This window comes from Nelumbo lutea, chromosome 2, assembly GCF_056320005.1.
Source record: "Nelumbo lutea isolate HS-2025 chromosome 2, American lotus-T2T, whole genome shotgun sequence".
NCBI lineage: Eukaryota > Viridiplantae > Streptophyta > Magnoliopsida > Proteales > Nelumbonaceae > Nelumbo > Nelumbo lutea.
The window spans coordinates 103,691,818-103,711,171 of record NC_142685.1 but is presented as its reverse complement, the minus strand read 5'-3'; the positions used below and the strand labels follow the sequence as shown (position 1 = coordinate 103,711,171).

The window sequence follows — 19,354 nt, the reverse complement described above, 5'->3', positions numbered from 1 at the left end:
CACACATTCCACAATCCAATTTATCCTTTTTTCATGAAAACCCATCTTTTGTAGTACTAACTGCAGATAATTCCATTCTAGTTTATCATACCCATTTTCCATATCAATTTTGTAGGCCACTATTTCCTTCTCATGGAATGGGTATTTCATGAGTTATTAGTACATTGTTGTCTACTCGGAATGAATGCTCACTGCAGTGGAGAGATTAGTTTTTGCAACATAAGTTTTAGCCTATCTAATAGAATTTTTGAAATTAACTTATAAGATGACATTACACAGGTTGGAAGTGATCAGGTTTTCTAGGGTTTTTTATTTTTAGGATAAGAGCCACAAAAGTTTTATTTATCTCTCTTGTCATTTTTCCTGAATAAAAAGGAAAGGCTTTGGTTGTTTTTACACTCTGATCTGCAAAAATGTGCCAGTACTTGAAGAATTCTGCATTAATTTAGCCCATCAAGTCCTGTGACTTTTAAATCTCCAACTAAACTGAGAGCCTTCGATATTTCTTTTTCCTCATTTCCTATTTCTGCAGAACGGAGAATAGTGGGATACGCCTTTAAATAAGAATCGTATGCCAATTTTTATTGATCAAGTTGAAGCGTTTTAAGTAGAGGTAGCAATGGTACCAAACAACATCTTAGGTTGGCTGAAGTATCCTTTCACAAATTAGAAGCAAGGTTTAAAGCAGCAGACAATTTAGGTTGACTAGAGGATTACTTTATCCCTTACAAACAAGATTCAAATCAGCATTGCTGGGTGGGGGGTGTTATGAACTGAAACTCTGAAGGGGGTTGTTATCTAAAACATGCGAGAGGAATGCCATGGCAAATTGTAACTAAGGCTTCGTTGGATCTGGTGTACATTGATAATGTTTTACATTGAACGTATAATAGGTGGCCGTTACATTTTGAAAATCATGATAAAAAAGTATAAAGTTTTAATAATCGATGTAAAACTTTATGCTTGATGAGGTTTTACATTGATCCACAATGTAAAACTCCATTTCATCCAAACACCAATAAATCTAAACCAGAGTGGAGTTTTACATTGATCTTCATTTATACTCCTTCCAAACACCAACAAAACCGAACCGGTATAAACTTTTACATCATTCTTGATTTACACCAATTCCAAATGCAGCCTTAGGAAGAGAGCAAATGTCAGTTTCATGCAAATATGCATCTGATTCAGTTTTGCCAGTATTTGGAAAGAATGAATTTGTGTTAAAAATGACAGAAGCATGTTTATTCCTAAAATGAGAGGTAGTTTTACATCTAAAAATCGTTCAGGAAAAAAATAAATTTATCAATGCCAAACTAAACCAACTTTGCATTTATATGAACCACAATGCACTCTCTATTTTTGCATGGCTGTGATGTTCCATAAGTTGGTATGGTGTGTGCCTCTGTGGGGAGCAAATCTGGATTCCCCATTTCGAATGGAGAGGAAACAGCATCCACTTAGGTTTTAATCACTTCAGCTGCAGGAGGGAATCAGGCACGACCAGATTCACACATCAGGGAGTTGGCTAAGGTAGAAGGTGATGAAACTTGAATGTAGGAAACCGATTGTTTACTCCCTCAACTGAGTCCCCTTTTGCATCTGAAACTGATTTTTTATTTTTTATCAACCCCCTCCAAGAATAATTAATTTATTGACATCCATAAGTGTTACAAATTATGATCAGACTTGTGACACTGGAGAAAATAGGATGAGAGTCAATGAGAAAAATGAGTGGAGATGGAGTGAGTATGAGGCCCAAGTGAGATGTAGCATTGCACCAAGCAATAGTAACAATTCAATAAGCGTATGCCACATGGCTAAAAGAAATTAGATTGCAGATTCTTCAAATTCTTTATTACGAAAGCATTACATCGGTATTTTTAATCTAAAATAAACCCTTTTGTCTATTCATGGGTTACAATTAAGGGTGTCAATACACTAGTTTTAGGTTGGACCCTGTCTAAATCAAAATCAATTTAGATAGAATGGATAGGCCAATAATACACAGTCTAGACTTAATGGTCCAAAGTATTTATTGAATTGAGTGAGATTGAACCAATATCTGGTGCATTGATGGAATATAGGAATACAGGTGTCAATGAAACAGGTCTGGGTTGGACCAATCTAAATTAAAACCAATTTGAACAGATTGAACGGCCAAACATTGAATTGAACTGGTCCAAAATAGTTGGATCTGGTCCATCTGTAATGGAGTCAAATTGGACCAGATACTATTGAACTAAATCCGATCCAATTGACACCCTTTGTTACAATTTGCCTTGATTTTATTCCAGCACGTTTTGGATAACCCCCTTTACAGTTTCAGTTGTCGAAGAGAGCATTCCTCAGCAGGGTCCTAACCGTCGTTAAGTTGGGCCATTGCCTCATTGGCAAATCCATCGCACAGTGGTCTGAGAACATAATAAAACGGAAGATTAACTTCTTTATTTCTCATCTAAAGAGATTCTGCATCCGTTTCCCGTGGATTATAATTTGCTTTGCTTTTCTTTAAGCATGTTTGAAATTTACATATCAAGATAATTTAATAATTCAAGAAATAGTTCGAACTCAAGTAAAATGTAGATATAATCTCATATGTAAAAAAATAAATAAATAAAAATAAAAACACTGCTATGTTCCCCAGCAAACCTTGTGTTTTTGCAATGCTGATACTTTGAACCTTGTATTTAAGGCATGAAGTGATCCTGGAGGCAACCTAAGTGATGTGTGGTTGCTAGTTGCTACTTCTACCATTGCTACAAATGTGAAGGATACTCCAGCCAACCTTGTTTGGTACCATTGTTACTTTTACCTAAAACGCTTTGGGTTGATCAATAAAAATTGGCATGTAATTCTTATTTAAATATGCTTTTTTTAAGCAAAGATTCAAGGTGTTTTTTTTTTTTTTGAAACAAAGATTCAAAGTATTGATATATCAAAAGATGTGTATCAGTTTTTGAACGTAAGATGTCATGACTCCTTTCTTGAAACTAATAAATATTATAATATAAAAGGTCCATTTGGTTCATAGTAGGAATTAGAATCGGAATTGAAGTCCTTAGGATTTGGAATCATCTATTCCCATAATCTGAATCTGTTTGATTCAGACAGAAATTAGAATGGGAATTGCAATCAGTTGGAATGGGATTTCATTCCCCAGGGAAGAGGAGGGAATGGACATTCTCTTAGGCTGTGTTTGGTTTGAAGGAAATAGTAGGGAAACCTTTAGGCTCCGTTTGGTTTGTGGGATGGGGACGAGAAAAAAAGAGATGGGGTGAGAAAAAGATGGGATGCGATATCCCATAATCGAGGATTCGGGGTCGCACCAAAACCGTGCGACCTCCGTGGAAAAACTCGAGAAAACTTGAGTTTCTTCATTTTCATCCTCTGCCCTGCCATTGTTGCACCATCGCCGTTGTTGCACCAATGCCATTGCTGGTAACCATTGCCGTGCTGTTTTACCACCACCGCTGCTGGTAACCACTACCGCTGCTAGTAACCATTGTCGCTGCTACACCATCGCCACTGCTAGTAACCAATGCCACTGCTGATAACCACTGCCGCTGCTGGTAACCACCACTATTGTTGATAAACATTGCCGCTGCTGGTAACCACCGTTGAAGATGTTTCCGCCATGGTAGAATCCAAATCAACGCACATACAAATTAGAGGTTTTCTGCCTAGTGGAACTTAGATCTAGGTTCACAGACACAGATCGGAGCTTCGGTCATGGAGTTCTTTGTCTCTCCCTTCTCCCTCACCTTCTTCTCTCTTCTCTCTCATAATAGTATTTTTCTATTATTTTTCCCATATATAAAACCAAACAATGAAAATATAATTTTTTACACTTTCCCATCCCATCCCATCCCATCCCACCCAAATCTTCCCACAAACCAAACAGAGCCTTACAAGCTTGGTATAGCCATATAAGTTTCCCTATGTTTCCCTTCCTTTCCCTACTTTTTCCTTCAAACCAAACATAACTTTAAGGGGGAAAATGCCATCCACCAGGAATGGTGATGGAATTCTGATTCCAGACCCCTATTCTTCCAAACCAAACAGGCACTATGAGTATTTAACTCCTTTTAAAATTTTTGACCGTGCAGTACGCTATATTGATAGAGCTGTCAGTGGACCCAGTTTGGATAGGGTCCAATCCAAGAAAATTGGATTTTGATGTCCATTAAGTTTATCAAATTAGGTTAACTAGTAACAAGTGGACCAGTGTATTATAGGATCGGATTGGATATTATCAAAATGGGCCCATAAAAAATGCAGGTCACATTTTCATTCTCAATCAATTTCTCATTTATGAAACAAGAGTTTCTTCTCTGAAGGGGATTCCAGAGGGGAGAAAGAATGGCTGCAGAAGCAAGAAGACAAGTGATATTAGAATGAAATTAAAAAAAAAAATAAAATAAAACAGGTGGCTAATGATGAAAAGTATTCTGGTGCGGTTTCAATGGGTACAAAAGGGAAGCAAACTTTGCAGCTAACTTAGCAAAGCAACGGGTGGAAAGGGATCAAATATTATGTGAAAAGTCGTACGAATATAAAATGGGGGAGATAAGGAGCTTTTATCACCATCAAATGAGTGTATATATGTTCAGCACAGTATTTCATCTTTTTCATTATTAATAAATTTTGATTGTTGTTGATAAAAAAAAAAAGTACAGAATCAATACAAAAAAAAAAAAAAACTGTGAATGCATGTGAGGGTTCGTGTCTGTGTGCCTACACTGCTTTTAGAACCAAAGTAGATCATATGAATTCTGAACCACCTGCCGAGAGAGTCATGGATGTGCATCTGATCAGCTATAACTGAAGCAGTTTGGCTTTCACCCTGCAAAATCCACATTCTTGCACCATCTGAAGGATCAAGGCCATGCACATCAAATCCAAAATCAGAATCAAAAGTCAAAATAGAACTGACAAGAGAATACCAGCCCCACTTTCACCTACATTTCTTCCCAAAGTATCATCATTCATCAATATAACCAATGAAAAGGCGTTATTCTTTCAACTTCCTTTATTTTCTTGAATTCTCATGATCAGGACGCAAATGAAAAAGTTAAGGGCATGTGTTGAAGCTCTTGGCAACTGCATCGAGTATTTAAAACAAAATGGCTGCACTGACGATGGTATCATTAGGAATGAACTGAATCACAATTTCAACGTTACTGAGGCTGGCTTAAGAACCAAGAAGCTTCTTCCATTTGGCATACCCTAGCATGAGCAGAAAAAGCAGGAAAGAAAATGCCGAGGTACCTCCAACAAAAGAGCCAAAGATACCCTTAATATTGTACAACTGGCAAGGTATGTTCATACCGAAAGCCCCAGCTATCAAGGTATCAACAGCTATAGCAAATGATGCAATTGTTAGTGTGAGTTGGAGTTGAATGAGTTCATTTCTTTGGTTGTCAAGTTGGATGTTGACATAGTCCTCTGTGTCATCAATGTATTCCCGAACCTTTTTATCCATATGGAAAAAGAAAATGAGGGAAAATCAAATAAGCGGTAAGTCTCAGAGAAGCATCCACAAGTTTATTGAAGAGAAGTAGGTTCATCCAAACTACTAGCACCTGATAAGTAGAATCAAAATAAAACATCATGCAAATGTCTCATAATTTAATACAGTGAAATATGTATGTGTTTGTGAGCACTTTCTCATGTTGTTGGTAGAAATACATGCATATGGAGTCTACCATGTACATCAAGAAGCATATTAACAATATTCCTTCATGGAATCAAAAGATACAGAGCTGCACATTTGGTTAATTATCAGGGGAAAGATGTCTCCAGCAGCACCAGCATCACTTCAACCTCAAATGAACCAGGTTGCTCATTATCTCAGCATATTTTTAGTTCAAAAATATGACTTTCTGGCTTAGCAAATGTACAGTAGGTCCTCGTTACTTCTAAATTCTAAGACTGTTTTTTTTCTTCAGTCAGGCATCCATCATCTACCTCTCTTTTGCATTTCCCTTAGACTGTTGATGTATGTTCTCATCATTACCACTTGAAAGAAAAACCAAAAAAACACCAATTTGGACTTGAAAAAAGATTCTCATAAAAGAAGGGATAGATGTCGAGAAACTGCATCACTTCGGTAGTGGCATGTCATTCAAATGGATGTTATCAATGCTTTTCTACAATGATAACTTGAAAGAAACTGTCTATATGAAGCCTCTGCCTAGATACCATACCAATCAGCAATTACAGCATCGTCTCAAGAAATCTCTGTATGGCTTAAAGCAAGCTCTGTGCCTGGTTTGAGGTTTTTATCATGTTCTTTTGGAAACTGATTATCATCATCAAAGTGCCTATGGTTCATCAGCTTTCTTCTCCCACTGTGATAAGGCCTCACAATCCTTGTTTATGTAGATGATATCCTCATTACTGGTGATGACATAGAGGGTGTTCAACAACTAGGCCATGTTTGGTTCAATTCTCATTCTTTCTCATTCTTACCCAAGATGAAATTCTAAAATGGACAAGAATGGGTAAAAATAGGAAGAATGAGAAAATATTGCTATGAACCAACCACTTTTTTCCTAAAAATGAATTCTTTTCAGATTGACAAGTGTCCTATGTTGCTCGTTTTCATTCTTCAAAAAAAAATTCAGTATTCATAAACCGCCAGCCTAGGTCTCCAACAATCAATGTTCACAAATTGGCATAGATGTTTTGTAAAAGTACTTCCGTAAAAATGCTTTATAAAAGTACTTTCACAAAAGTTATTTTGTAAAAGTGCTTTTATAAAAGAACTTTCATAAAAGTGTTTTCAAAAGTACTTTTATAAGTTTTTATAAAGTGCTTTTATAAAAGTACTTTCGTAAAAGTACTTTTGTAAAAGTGCTTTTATAGTATTTTTGTGAAAGTGATTTTATAAAAGTACTTTTATAAAAGTGCTTTCATGTAAAACTACTTTTATAAAAGTGTTTTTGCAAAAGTAACCATCTATGGCAACAACTTTGTGGGAAAAGTACTTTTGTAAAGTACTTTAACAAAACTGCTTTCATAAAAGTGCTTCATGTAAAAGTACTTTTGTAAAAGTGCTTTCACAAAAGTAAACATCTATGGCAACAGTTTTGTAGGTAGAGTTTCCTCAAAGAATGAAAATGAGAAAGATGGGGCATGATTATTTTTCATGTTGCAGGCTACTCAATTTTTGTGCTATGGGGCTGATTTTTCATTCTAAAAAGAATGTGGCCCATGGCAAACATTTTGCAACCAAACACTCTAATGTTATTCATTCTTGCCCATTCTTGCCTAGAATGAGCAAGAATTAATAGAACGAGACCCAGAGTAGTGAACCAAACATGGCCTTAAGCTTTTTTTTTTTTTTCGAGAAATGTTAACCAAGATTCATGAAGAAAAAAAAAAAAAAGAGGTACATGAGGAGATGTACAATGCAGGGGAAGAACCCCTACAAACTACAATGGAGGAAGCTTGTCGCTATATAGCTGCTCTAAGAATACAATGAGGAGATGTACAACATGGCCTTAAGCTCTTTCTACAGCATTCCTTTAGGATGAAGGATATGGACACTATCGACTTATTTTCTTGGTTTAAAGGTTCAATCTCCACAAGACCATTTTCTTCAATTCATCTCAGACTCTAAGCAGGTTGACACTTGACACCCCTATGGAACTCAATGTAAGTTGTCTCATGATGAAGGATAACTCTTGCCTAATCCTTCCTTGTATCTTCAGCTTGTTGGCTACATTATCTATCTCACTGTGACACGTCTAGATATATTTCACACCCTCCAAGTAGTTAGTTAGTTTGTGTCTACTCATTGACATCCTTGTCTCACTGCCATTCACAGAATTAATCGATATCTTTGTGAAACCATTGACCATAGTTTATTCTTCTCTTCAATTCATCGTTGTGCATACTCAAATGCTAATTAAGCAGGGTATCCAAATAATCATCTCTCTACAACAAAATGGTGTACATTTCTTGGTGATTCTGTTATCTCATGGAAATGCGAGAAACAAACTATTGTGTCCAAATCATCAGTGGAGGTTTGAGTATCATATCATCTAAAATCTACTTTCCCTAGGGTTTGCCTCTAACGGAAGTTGACACCTACTATGCAACTATTTTACCCACATCACAGAAAATCATTAAATCATCTACAAACTAAATATGGGTGACCAGAATTCAACATCTACCTATTCTCCAACCTCTTATAATATCTTCCCTATCAACCTTAGTAATGAGTCGACTGAGCACATCAGCTACTAGAGTAAAAAGGAAAGGTGATAGTGGGCCCCTTTTCCTAACAACCCTACAAGCTAGAAAGAAGCCCTTCACCACTCTGTTAACCAAGATAGAATAGTGCAGGTACTAATACAATCTAACAGCCAACTACACCTTTCTCCAAATCCATATTTCACCAAGATCCAATTTACACAACCTTTTTTCCTAGATCTCCTCATTTCCTCCACACATTATTGGCAATCAAGGTCTGATATGTTATTTGTCTTCCTTGTATGAAAGCTCCTTTGTCTTGGGTGATGTGATGAATTGATGATAGATGGGAGAGCTTCTTTGACTCTCAAGGTTAGAACCTTGGCCAAAATTTTGTAGATGCTTGTCACCAAGCTAATAGCCCTAAAGTATTTTGGATGGCTAGCATCAAACTTCTTAGGGACTAGGGCCAAGAAAGTAGCATTGACTCTAGGGCTTACAATGCTAGAAAGAAGCCCTTCTTCTTCTTGAGCCGAGTTAGGCAAAGGGGCCCACTATGTCGGTGACAAGCTAGAAAGTAGCACTGACTCTAGGGTTTACAATGCTACAAGTGGTAATGATGAGAACATACATTAACGTCTATCATTAATGATCCTACAAGCTTGTAGGATCTAACTTGTCACCGACAATGCTACTTTCTAGCATTGTAAGCCCTAGAGTCAATGCTACTTTCTAGCTTGCCTAACAACCCGACAATCAATGATCCTACAAGCTTGTCACCGACAATCAATTATCCTACACATTGAATTAGGTTGTTTGATTTGGTGGGTCATTGTAATTACAGATACAACTATTCCTTAGTTGTATCATTAGGATTATGACATATGACATTAAAGGCCTGCCTAGGGCCTTGGACAAATTTCAACTTGCTTCAATGAAAATGCTTCTGGATAGTTGGACTAAAAATATTTTGAACCACAGATTTCTTTTACAATGGAATAAAAATCATTAAAATAAAAAGAAGAGTACAATACTGGGTCATAAGAAATTTCCCTACAAAAAGTAAAGAAATCCCCTCCCCCACCCAAAGCAACACCCCCGGATAATCTAACATGAATAGAAATCAAAAAGCAATTAATATTGATGCCCAAAAGATGCCCAAACAAACCAACTGTTTTAATTATCTTTTACCACTCATGTGGAGGATGATTTGAAGAAAACATTAGACATAAAATTGGAATTGTGCTGCTGGAATATTGTGATTGATGCATGCCAGTCAAAATGAAAATAAAAGTTCACAAGGTAGAATATTGGGGAGAATGCAAAATTAACTGAGTTGATTTAGTAGCATTTATTAATATTTCGAAAGGTATAACTTGAAGTTTGTCAAATGAAATGCTTAACAAATATTTTACTTGTAATTTTGCAATTATAATGTTTTTTAATAATTGTATTGTCATCTCATTTTGCAACTGTTAGTCGTGTTCAATGTATTCCATTAGACCACAAAAAGAACCAAAATATAGATCACCATAAATTTAAAAAGAACACCATTTACTATGTGCTTTATCAATTGAAACATGCAAATGAAATCTTCCAACAGGGAAACATGACTTACTGACAATATTTTGTTACGAGTCCCATCCAGCTGCATGAAATAAGCTTCGAGCAACATCTCCAGGTCCTCCACATCATTATCATCTGAAAGGTTACTAGCAATGAAACTTGCACTCACATTTGAACCACGTCTTTGCATGTAAGGTGCTACAGGGACAATGCTATTGGAAGTTGCAACTCCCAACATTGCCTCAAATTGTTGATTCTGGAGCCGCTTTCTTGATAAATACAAATCTGCCATATCTTCATTGTCATCTAATAGATGCTCAATTTCATCCCTAACCTGTGATTAAACAACTGGTTGCCATTAATACTCAAATTTATTGAAAAAAGACAAATAAAAAATAGCATAAAGCAAAAAGAGCATATCATGATTATTCTTATATTTAGTGGAAGAGATATGAAGAAAGAAAATCTTATGTGCAGTCATGTGGTGACAAATAATGAACTGGTTGATTAAATATAAAAAACAACTCGCATTTACCAAGAAAGTAAACATAGTCAGCTACCATGTGCCCAACTCTCTAGAAAAATACCATGTTTCCAATGCAATAACTTGAGAAAAATATATGAAGAAAGGGTAAACCACAAGGAGCTCCCCAATGCAAATGGGGAGGGGGGGGGGTGTAACACTTAGCCCCCTATACTATTTTTACTACACTTGGCCCTTTGTGCTTTCATATAAGGTTGAACATCCTTACAGTGCCGAGTGAGAAAGCACCAAATAACCCAGATATCATAGTTATGATTTTGAAGCAAAAAATGGAGGTGGTAGCGATGTCTAATCCGTGTGGAAACATTTTCTTTGTTTATTTTTTATTAGCAGCAGATAAATCTTATTGATTTATCATCATCTTAGGCCTTACCCCAACTATATGGGGTCAGTTGATAAATCTTGTTGATTTTAACAGAAAAAATAACAAAGAGAGAGTGGTGTACATAGATATGTGCCTTGGTTACAAGTACATGGCTGATTTCCTCATGCGCAGCATAATGCCAGAAATCAAATGTGCCATCTGAACCTGTTTTGGTTCAATAGTCACTGAGCTTGATTAGAAATTAGTTACTACTTCCATTGTTAGGTCCCTAAGTTTGGTACTTAGTCTAGTGTACTGTACTTTTTTTTATTTTGTAAGGTGGCCTAAAACTTGTCTTTGGACCAATGAACTTTGTCTGGATCTGAAATCAAAGCTAAAATTTTGCATTATATTGAATTTAAATTGGTAGTCATTAAATTAATATGGTTTCATCTGTTTTTTTTTTTTTTTGAAAAAAGTTAACCAAGATTCATTAAGAGAAAAAGAGGCACATGAGAAGATGTACAAAGCAGGGGAAGAACCCCTACAAGTTACAAAGGAGGAAGCTTGTCGCTGTACAATTGCTCTAAGAACACACCACATTTAGCTACGCCATCTGCTGTATGATTGTATTCCCTAGGAATCCAAACTAAATTTACATTTAGGCAGCCCAAAGAGTCCCTGGCCTCTGCTAAATAGTGACTCAATCTCCAAGGTCCCCCCTCTTTGTCTCTTAACCATTTTATAGTATTTGCTGAATCACCTGCAATGGTTATATTTTGGATTCCCAAACTTTTTATTATTCTGATTCCTGTGAGAACAGCCTTTACTTCAGCCTTTGTAGAATCTGCCACGCCAATTGGACCGCTAAAAGTCCAGCAAATGTAGCCCTTTTCATCCCTTATTGTTCCTCCAATACCAGCTAATCCGGGATTACCTAAATCACTTCCATCAAAGTTTAGAATCATCACTCCTTCACTGATGGGTTCACGATATCTCAAGGGTGATTGATGGAGGTGAGGGAGAAATAGAAAGGGGTAAGCATCTCTATTGAGGTCATTGACTGAGACTCCTTTGAAAAGATCTGAATTCACAGTCCAGAGGTTGCACAGGTAAGAAATGTCTGAAATTAACTCCTCCAAGGGCCTGAATTTGTTGTCAAACAGCCGTTTGTTTCTTTCATCCCAAACTCCCCACAGCACTGCATGTAAAACTGATTGCCAATAAATTTTGCCCTTTTACTTAAACCTGTTCCTTGCCACTGATGTAGAAAGTCCATAACATGCTATATAATTATACAAAGTACAAACTTCCTACATTCTTAGACTGTACCCAATAAATTAGAAGTATTGAATAAGTTAAAATGTTTGTCAAAGATTCCTGAAATTTTGTTCACTGTTCATGTTTTAAATATCAGTAGGCTCCCTTAGGCCTTAATAAGGCCTATGATTGACTAGAAGGGTCCTTTATTATCAATGTCATGGAAAAGTTGGGCCTCAATCATCACTGGCATTCTCTTGAGTATGCTGAAGCATCAAGACAACTTATAGATTTCCAAAAATCTGAAGTTACCTTCAGCAAAACAATTCCTCAGAAGTTCATAAGAATCTTGTCAAGAATGTTGGGGATCATAGAAGGCAGAGGCCAATCGAAATATTTAGGCCTCCAAGTCCATTGGCCATAATAAAAAGTTGATATTTGCTGAAATGGCTGATGAACTAACAACAAAATCCAAGGCTGGAAATGTGGTTCTTTGAACTAAGGAGTAGAGAAGTTCTAATAAAAGTAACAACCATTCCTACTCCCATGTTCAATATGAGTCGCTTCAAAATTCCTGATTCTATTTGCAATAAGTTGAATGGAAATTTTGTTAACTTTGTCTAGGGACAGAAGAGGAATGGATGTAAAATTAACTGGGTCGCCAGACATCGTTTATATGTTCTAATAAGAGCTTAAGAGGGATGGGTTTCAGACTTTCAGGGACCTAAAGAGTTTAATTAGACCCTTCTTGCCAAGGCTGCATGGAGGATGCTGTTTGAACAAAATGCCTTGTGGAATACCATGTTAAAGAATATCTACTTCCCTTGAACTGATTCTTTATGATTTTATCTACCTCCTTGGACCGTCTACATTATTGCTCTTGGAGGAGTCTCGTTTATGGCCTTGCTCTGCTAAAAAGGGCTCTCGTGAATAGGAAATGAAAGGAAAATTAATATTTTCGTAAGATGTGTGGATCCCCTCTCTCGCTCATTTTAAAGTAATATTTGAGAAGCTTGTTGATTGTACGTTTGAGCATGAAAATGACTTCACTTTAAACAATCCTCGCTGCTAGAATCTTAATGTGCTTCACGAATTTTGTTTTTCTCCGGATGAGGTGCTAGCAATTCAGAAGATCCCCCTCAGTATTCTTGATTCAAAGGATAAATTAATCTAGGATTTCATTCACCAAGGATGGGAGATATAATGTGAAGAGTGGTTATCACACAGCTAGGATGGTTGTGTAATCAAGTCAACAAGTTGAATCTTTATCTCGTTCTAGCAGTTCTCCTCAGTTAGCAAACCAAATTTAAAGGAAGGTTTGGTTGATCCCATCTCACCCTGTTGTGCTTGGTTTCAAGGAGAAGGGCCATTCCCTACCTTTACTTTTCACATCATTCAATTCCTTCTCATTAAGTCTAACATTTAAGGTATTAACTGTCATCTTCTCTAATTGAACTATATATTTAAATTATTTTCTCACCAATAAATTCTATCAAGCATATCTATATCCAATGCTTTTAATTAACTATCTAAATCTCATGTTTTTGAAAACCAACCCAAAGTCAAACTATTCCTTTGTCTTGGTGCAGATAAGCAATTCAACCATTTAGGTCAAATGGGTTAACCCATGATGTCGTAGTTAAATAGTAAAACTTTTAAAATAGAAATAAATACAAAAAAAATTATAACATGCATCACTATTGACAATTCTCTTATCTCCCCCATAGTGTATCTTTACTTCCACGGAATTGTTCCCCTACTTAGAAAACCAATTTGTTATCATGATACAAAAAGAACAATTCGTCGTATCACAAAATAAGATAATATAGGAGGCTATGTCTGAAGGGATGAGAGATCCATCGTATGAACGCCCAAATCTTGCGGAATAAAGGGGCGAATTTCAAAAATTTTCTCTCCCTTCAACTAGGAATCGCATTCCCTATTTAGAAAATCATATTTTCAAAAATCATTCTTGAACCATAAACTGAATCAGATCTGAACGAAAAGGAGTAGGAGAGGATTATACCTGATACGGAGAAATAGTATCCCCCAACGAAGGTGTTCACGCCCAAGGAATGATCCAAAGACTTCTCCCACTGAAGATGGTGCAGTGCAGGATGGAGCAAAATCAGTAGTATTCTTCTTCAAGAATTCTGTCATTCACAAGAAACAGCAGAATGGCACGTGAGCACAGCTTCCTATCAATTCTTTTTCAAAGAACTGATGTCAAAATCGAATCTTGATTTCTCCCACAACTGGAGATCGAACTGGATGTTTGGCGACTACAGGAAGGAGGTGGCAAGAAAGGTCTTTGCAGGGATTGCATAAATCTTTCTTTTCTAATTTCAGCTCTGAAGAGGATCTGATTATATCATTCTTCTAAAGGCTGTCGCCCCCTCCTTCTTTTGTAACCCTAAGAAATCAGCTCCTAATCCAATTAGGAGTTGCTGATCCAAATAGATTTGGATCAGACCTCTCTTTAGGTGATAAGGATAAACCCTTATCTTATTTGCAGATTAGATCAGCATTCTCCTAATCTCATTAGAAGGTTTCTAGATCTAAATCATATTCAGATCTAGACTCTCCGAGTGGATAGGGTTAAGACCCTGCTGATCCATCTCAGAATTCGCCCATATTTAACTTATTAAATAAGTCCAGTTCGAAATGGGTTTTAGGCCCATTAAGCTTATGTGCTCACTTAACCTTCTTAATTGCTGCCCAGTTGGGCTTCCTTGTATGGCATGGGATCCAAGCATTGATCTACACATCAGCCACATGGGTTCGGCCCAGCTTTTGTTATAAGGCATGGCCGAATACACTGTTATGGACAGTGCATCCCCTGAAACCCATCAAATGGGCTCTATGGGCCCAACACTTACCCTAAGTGATCCCTGGGCCAAGCCACTTTGTAACACGCAGGGACTGTGGGCAGATGCAAGATTAACCCATCAGGTATTATCCTCAATGGTCTTATACTTAACCTCTCAGCCCATAATGATCATACACTACCCGACAAGAGAGGACCTCTCCCTCGGTTGCAAAGAACAGTGTTGCACTCTCTACTTATATGGATCCCGGGAATTAAAACATTTTTGCAAACATTTTAGAAACCATAGTATATATACTTTTATATCTCATATAAAATATACTTTGCAAAACAAATCTCAACGATTGAAATCGACTGCCGACAGTCTTGGTTTCCATCAGTGAGAGTGCATCCCCGATCATTACCTTTGTCCGACAAAGGGGCTGATCCTGTCACTATGATCACCCACTCAGATGAATTCTCAGACTGTCCCAACATACCCAGGTTGTGACCCCCACTAAGGATATCACTGATTGATACATCAAAGACAGTCCAATCTGACACCTAGTGCAGTATCATAATCGAGTCTAGGGGTCGGGTGTAACTTTCCAGTTTTGCCCATCAATCTCCAAGGTCCAGGGCAATACTGAAAATCTGGTCCAGTTCATAGATTCAATTAATCCTACACTGTATGTGCCTAGGGTCTCACCCTAGCAGCTGATACGGGCCACCCCAACCAACTTGGTGGCACAATAGTATCAGCCTTATCAGGATAGGTCTCCCCAGACCGACCCACTGCCTGTGAACATTCTAAACTAACACGAGTCTCATTAAGTGTCCAGTTTAAGGGTATTACACAGAAACATACCAAGGAAACATGAATCAAATATGCACTTTTATTTATTTACAATAAATTCATAAAGTACATCATTCTGATTGAAACTAAGGGCATACAAAACTATCCAACAATGTCTCACCCCCCCCCCAAAAGTATAGAGAGGTCCCTATAATTTACCCTATAAAGTTATAAGAGAGGTATACAAAACATCTTGACTCCCCCACTAAGTCCTGAGATCTGCACCTTCAACCTCTACCAAAGGTCCAAAACAATGCCTTTCCTTTTATCACCCATCTGCACCTTTTCCTCTTACCATTACTATGTCATACAAGCCTATATTCAATTTCCTGAACCATTCCATTCCACTGAACAACTCATACTGTGCCACCATTGGTGTTGCTAGTCATTTGTTTATGTGAAAGGATTTAATAAGGTTAGCAGGAGAAAGAAAAGGGATAGACAAGGCAGAAGATTGAAGGATTTACATGTAATACTGCAGTGATATATTATATTCACATAACAATAACAAATAACAACCGTATGCAGAAAGCAAGGAGAAATCAAGGAATATTGAAAGTAATCTTTTGATCATACCTTCTGTACACGTGCAAGAAACCGGGTAAGGTTGCTTTTCAAACCCCTGACATGTTCAAGATTCTTAGTGCTAACATTTCGAGCTAGTTCATCCAAGACTGGGTAAGCATCTTTTTCAAGGTCTGCCACACTAGTATCCAGATATGTACAAACAACCTCCAGTGCAATCTCTAGGACTTGAAACTCAAAAGGAAGCTCGCACTGCAAACCTTCAGCTGCTTCAGGAACAGGCAACCATCTCCCACCATTTAAAGGATAGTTTTCTTTTTCTTGTACATCTAACTGACCATCCTCATGATTCTTAAATGGGCTTCTATGAGGAAGTTGTTGCCTCAGTTGATCAACAAAAGGAAGTACTTCTTGGGACAAAGGATCCAATACCAACACTTCTTCAGCAGTAACTATGGCTTTTATAAATTCTAGATTGATAACCATGGCTTTCTCTCTGGCTACAATGGATGCACAGAAACAGAAAATCAGTATACCTTTCACCAACAATCAACAATGATCCAACAGAATTAATCCATTTTTGAAATCCAAAAGTACTCATACGCTTTGAGGACAAAAATTAGAGGCGTAAGATGCTCTCACTGGCATATTTTGAATCCTATAGAATACATTAACTTTCTTTTTATCCATTACTACTACAAATTACATGAATGAAGAAGTTTAGAATAATAAACATATACCAAAAAATAGAAAACAGGATATAAAGTCCACACAGTTCCTAACAGCTAACATAAAGAAAGGGGCCATTTCCTTCTTTTATCCATTTTCTGAACCCTGCTGACATCACAGGCCATACAGATGATATCAGCAGTTGGTGAACCTGGTCTAAATAAAAAGGACCATCTCATAAATTGGGGAATGGTATTTAAAACCAATGAAGATGATGGACTGACTGGGGATTGGGAAGTGAAAGATAAAAACACTGAAGACTGCACTCCTGGGTAAATGGCAGTAGAGGTTCCTTACAAAAGTTAAATGTCTATGACATTTGGTGATCAAAACTCAAAAGTGTGTATGGCCTTAAAAGAGGATCAGAGTTGGACTAGGAAGATTTAGATTGACTTCAGGTTGTGTTTGGTTAGATAGAAAATAAGAGAGAAACAGAAAGTTGAGGGAAAGTTCTTAATGAATTTTGTGATGTTTCTTAAGAACTTTCCCTCAACTTTCTATTTCAAACTTATTTTCCATCAAATCAAACATAGCATATGGAATTTATCATTATTTAGGAAATGGTTATAGAAATTTCTTTATGGTGTTCATTATGCAAGGTTGGAGATTTTGATTCCTAAGACAACTATAATCTTGTTTACTATTGAAACTAAATTACAATTTCAAAATTTTCTTGGAACTTTATCAAACTGTCAGATTAGGTACAAATGAAATTTAGAAATTCTCTACAACAAATGTTGTTTATGAGTATCTAACCACAAATAGTTGGCACAAGGCTTCGACAATGATGATGACGACGAAGCCTTGTTTATGAATGAGCTGAGTTTCAAGTTGGAAACATCTCTGAAATTCAGCAGGTAATAGTTAAATTTTCAATTAAACATCTAAACTGGTAAAGCATGAATAGACAATGTGTCAATACCACCTTAAGATGGGGTTTGGTAGAAGTTAAACAACTAGAAGATTATAGAAATATTACAACTCTTATTTATTATGATTTTGATGGAGTATGATTCTAATCAGTCTCGTCTCCCTTTTTTCTCCCATTTTCTTCGTTCATCCTCTTTAATAAGTTGCTCAATTCATCAGTATTAGCAAGAAAACGCCTTCAAACTTCAGAATTCAGCCAACGGTTGCAGATGATATGATAATAAAAAAGAAAATCGGATTCTACAATACATAACCCCTCCCCCCAGGTTGCAGCGCGTCATCTATAAGCTGTATATAACACAATAAGATGATATGGTACAACAATGGAGAGTTGACCACTTTGTAATTGGCTGCGTTTGCTTCTCTGTATAATGGATAGAAACCTTTTTCAAACTGAAAATGAAATATTTCGGCCATAATCCCCGCCTCTTTTAATTTGTTTCGACGTAAATGGCAAGGAAAACAAAGCTTTCATCCTAAAAGGAGCAAAAGCATAGCTCAATTCTTCAGCCTAAAAATTCCGTTTATTTTTAAATGAAACAATCCGAGCCTAATTTAAATAGAATTCCTCAATCAAACAAAGCAGAATATCAAAAACGCTCGCCAATCAAAGGCGAATCGGTGGAAAAAATCAAAACTATATTCTTACCAAGGATATTGGAGGAGTGAGAGAAAACGGGGCCGAGGATTCTCAAATCCCTCGCTGGAATCGAGACGCGCTTGATGATGGCGTTCTTGTCGCATTCGATGAGCTCCGACTGGCCAAAGCAATCGAAACGCATCCATAATCGTGCCCCGCCCGTCTTCTTCTTCGGCTTACCGGCGACTCCTCCGACAACGGCTGTAGAGACGGTGGCAGCGTTGTTGGTGGTGGTGGTGACATTGCTGGTAGAGATGACGTCAGCCGGCATTGTCTCCGCCATCTTCTTCAGGCGGCGCCGGATGATCTTCCGGGAAAACGAGCAAGACTTCTTCCCCATCCTCTCTTCTCTCTCCCTCTCTCTCTCTCACTACGCCATGGAAGTTTGTCGAGACTCGAGAGGGACCGATTGTGGGAATTTCAAACGACGTCATGACCGAAGATGTGCAAGAAGTGAGCTATTGTGCATGAGTTCTCCAAAGCTACAAAAATTCCAATCCGACGGGTTTGTATAAGAACCACCTGACAAGTCTGTATCTCGATATACGCTATCACTTCCTTGCGTAAACCATATGAAGACTACTGGCGAGTGGGCAGTAGCTAATAAAGTGTAGCTACAGACTACTGGGCCGAAGCGTCATTCTCCCAAATTTATTTCACCGGCGGTATCTTATCTTTGCGGTATCATAGTCGAACGTGAACCACGTGTCCTCGTCATCCTGCTCGTGTGGCGTAGGACTGACGTTAGGAAGGAAAATATAAGAAATTATGTTTATAAAGGTTTTCTCATATTTTCTCTACTTTTCCTACTTTTTTTTTTCTTCAAACCAAACACAAAAAGCTCTCGTCGTGGGAAAACTGTGAGCCCGGATCTCCTTCAAGGCTGCAAGCACATACGGAAAACGAACGAAATCAAAACCAATCAGTATTTATGGTTGAACTAATAAAGTGACGTTTTGATGGAACCACAGCATGGATCTAAGGTTATGATT

At 37.4% G+C, this 19,354-nt stretch overlaps 1 protein-coding gene across 3 annotated transcripts; it reads right to left on the bottom strand.

The window, feature by feature from the left end:
* Nucleotides 1–4,606: 4,606 nt before the first annotated feature.
* Nucleotides 4,607–18,789, bottom strand: LOC148872444 (magnesium transporter MRS2-4-like). 3 transcript variants are annotated; one of them, XM_088974022.1, is made up of 4 exons: nt 18,372–18,789; nt 16,115–16,563; nt 9,821–10,102; nt 4,607–5,585 (listed from the first exon to the last, which is right to left on the bottom strand). In XM_088974022.1, exons 1-4 carry the CDS (start codon nt 18,700–18,702, stop codon nt 5,478–5,480), a joined length of 1,170 nt encoding a protein of 389 aa, XP_088830148.1. In that variant the 5' UTR covers nt 18,703–18,789; the 3' UTR covers nt 4,607–5,477. The 3 variants fall into 3 exon arrangements, with proteins under 3 accessions (XP_088830148.1, XP_088830149.1, XP_088830147.1); XM_088974023.1 differs by having other exon boundaries at nt 4,607–5,473; nt 9,825–10,102; XM_088974021.1 differs by having other exon boundaries at nt 4,607–5,473; nt 18,372–18,788.
* Nucleotides 18,790–19,354: the final 565 nt, after the last annotated feature.

Bases quoted from the DNA above. Each gene is read 5' to 3' on its own strand.
- LOC148872444 (XM_088974021.1), bottom strand. From the start codon at position 18,702: ATGGGGAAGAAGTCTTGCTCGTTTTCCCGGAAGATCATCCGGCGCCGC. The intron at 10,103-16,114 runs GTATGATCAAAA...GTTTAATCACAG, and splicing joins TTCTTGCACGTGTACAGAAG to GTTAGGGATGAAATTGAGCA. The intron at 5,474-9,820 runs GTAAGTCATGTT...ATGGATAAAAAG, and splicing joins CTCGTAACAAAATATTGTCA to GTTCGGGAATACATTGATGA.